This window comes from Chlamydotis macqueenii, chromosome W (assembly GCF_036417535.1).
Source record: "Chlamydotis macqueenii isolate bChlMac1 chromosome W, bChlMac1.mat, whole genome shotgun sequence".
NCBI lineage: Eukaryota > Metazoa > Chordata > Aves > Otidiformes > Otididae > Chlamydotis > Chlamydotis macqueenii.
In genome coordinates, this window is record NC_141592.1 from 19,562,269 (window position 1) to 19,565,212 (window position 2,944).

At 48.8% G+C, this 2,944-nt stretch overlaps 1 protein-coding gene across 1 annotated transcript; it reads left to right on the forward strand.

Moving 5' to 3' along the window:
* The first annotated feature begins 245 nt into the window (after positions 1-245).
* LOC104485064 (olfactory receptor 14C36-like) lies at positions 246-1,169 on the forward strand. Its single transcript, XM_086769470.1, has one exon. It carries the CDS (start codon positions 246-248, stop codon positions 1,167-1,169), a length of 924 nt encoding a protein of 307 aa, XP_086625596.1.
* The last annotated feature ends 1,775 nt before the right edge of the window (positions 1,170-2,944 follow it).

Genomic DNA, 2,944 nt, shown 5'->3' on the forward strand with positions numbered 1-2,944 from the left:
CTGAATGATCTTTAAAAGTCCCTTCCAACCTAAACTATTCTATGATTCTAAGATTCTGCTCCTCATGACACACTCAGCAAGCACCAACTAAAGCCCCAAGAAGTGTGAAAGGACTTCCTTAATAGGCAGAGGCAATTTGCTGGGTCTCTATGGGAAACTGAATAGATTTTGCTTCAGAGAAGTCTTCCCTAACTTCTCCCTGTCTTTTGTTCCATAGACGGGTTCCTCATGTTCAGATGCAGCAGATGTCCAATGGCAGCTCCATCACTGAGTTCCTCCTCCTGGCATTCGCAAACACATGGGAGCTGCAGCTCTTGCACTTCTGGCTCTTCCTGGGCATCTACCTGGCTGCCCTCCTGGGAAATGGCCTCATCATCACTGCCATAGCCTGCGACCACCACCTCCACAGCCCCATGTACTTCTTCCTCCTCAACCTCTCCCTCCTCGACCTGGGCTGCATCTCGATTATTATTCCAAAATCCATGGCCAATTCCCTCTGGGACACCAGGGCCATCTCCTACCCAGGGTGTGCTACACAGATGTTTTTCTTTTTCTTCCTGGTATCTACTGAGTATTTTCTTCTCACTGTCATGGCCTATGACCGGTATGTGGCCATTTGCAAACCCCTGCACTACGGGAGCCTCCTGGACAGCAGAGCTTGTGTCCACATGGCAGCAGCTGCCTGGGGCAGTGGGTTTCTCAATGCTCTGCTGCACACTGCCAATACATTTTCACTGCCACTCTGCCAGGGCAATGCCCTGGACCAGTTCTTCTGTGATGTCCCCCAGATCCTTAAACTCTCCTGCTCAGATTTCTACCTCAGGGAAGCTGGGGTACTTGTGGTTAGTATTTCTTTTGGTTGTGGCTGTTTTGTTTTCATTGTTGTGTCCTATGTGCAGATCTTCAGGGCTGTGCTGAGGATCCCCTCTGAGCAGGGACGGCACAAAGCCTTTTCCACATGCCTCCCTCACCTGGCTGTGGTCTCCATGTTCCTCAGCACCATAATGTTTTCCTACCTGAAGCCCCCCTCCATCTCCTCCCCAATCCTGGACCTGGTCGTGTCTTTCTTGTACTCGCTGGTGCCTCCAGCAGTGAATCCCCTCATCTACAGCATGAGGAACCAGGAGCTCAAGGATGCCATTAAGAAATGGTTTAATGGACATTTTTAAACACCTAACACCTGCCATGTCTCTTCACACACGATTATGAGTTGTTCTCTTAGTCTGTTAGAGCTTTTATTATTCACTCTGTTATTGGTTTTGTTGCTGTTATTTCTCTTTCCCTCCTACATGATTCTTTGGATCTGTCCCACTACATCTGAGGCATGAACGTGCTCTTTCTCTCGCCTGACGATGATAAAAATGTTTGTGTAGAACTGGCTCAGAGCTGTCTGTCTCACGCTATCCCTCTAATAAAGTGTGATATCTCATGCGCGTTGCCTGCACGGTTGGCCCTTCTTCCAAAGCTAGTGTCAAGAAGAGCAAGACCCCAAAAACACCCATTGATCCATTGACTTGCAAGCAAAAACCTCATTGTCACACCATGACCTGTGAGAGACCAAGGGATGGATTTAGAACTCATCTGTGTGTGTGGCTACTGACAGCGGGGATGGTGAGTGTCACTGAGGGACACACCCAGGGCTGTAACGCATATGGCACGGCAGACAGCCATCCATCAGCAAGGGAATCTGGGAGCACAGGGTGTTTCCAAGGACAGCGTATGCCTTGGGTGGCAAATGGACAGAGACCCACAAAGCGAGAGATGGCCCAAGGAGGAATCACCCAAAGGTAAAGCACTAAATGCAGGTATTAACAGGCAAATGGGGATGCTGTGATCCCAGGGGAGGCAGTGGGGAGCCAGTAGGCACGAGGAAGGGAGGTTGGAGAGCGATTCATGTCACCCTTTGTGATGTGTCAGTAGCTGGATCTAGAGTGAGAGCAGAACTCATGTCATGGCCTTGAAAATGCTCCAGACTCCCTCCAAAAACACGTGGGCACTGCTGTCATCCCTCTGTGCTGGGTGTTGTGCATGTCTGTGTGCCCTGCTCTGAGCCCATGCAGGGATGTGCAGTGTGTGTCTCTGCTTGGAGCTGGCCACCTGTCCTGGTTTTGGCAGGGATGGAGTTAACTTTTCCTCTCAGTAGCTGGTATGTTTTGGATTTTGTGTGTGAAGAATGTTCATAAACACCCTGATGATACCAGTTGTTGTGAATGAGACCAAGGACACCGTCCTGCTTTCCAAGTCTCGCTAATTTGCAGATGCAGGAAGCTGGGAGAAAGACAGACAGCATAATTGATCCAAACTGGCCAAAGAGAGTATTCCATGCCATAAACGTCATGCTCAGTATATAAGTGGGGGCAGGTGAGGGTGGGTATCTGCCTTCCTGGCATCCATCCTTCCTGCTTGTTTTTGCTGGCATCGTTCCCCCTACCTTGCTGGCTCCCTTTTGCTCCTTTGCTTGCTGCTCGGGTTTCCGTGATCGCTGCTCGGGACGGGCTGTATCGGTCATTGGGACATCGGGTGGTGAGAAAACACATATTGTTCACTTTGTATATTTTTTTAAATATCCTTATATTCTGTTATTATTGTAGTTTTCCCTTTTATTTTAGTAAATTGTCTTCATCTCAACCCACGAGTTCTCCTTCCTTCCCAATTCTCTCCCCCATCCCCCTGGGGAGGGGGAGAGTGAGCGAGAAACTGTGTGGTGATTTGGGCTAAACCATCACAGTCATTTTGGCGCCCAACGTGGGGCTCGAAGGGTTGAGGTAAGGACAGATCTGACTAGAGTGTGTTAAAGTTGTTACAAGTGCTCATTATTTTATTTGAATCCCTGGTCACAATGTTGTACTACGTGTTCACATGGTTGTGTTATGTCTCTCCTAAGTTGCATCACATATTTCCTTTGGTGCTGTTTATCACTTCTCGGAAATGGATGAGAATTCTC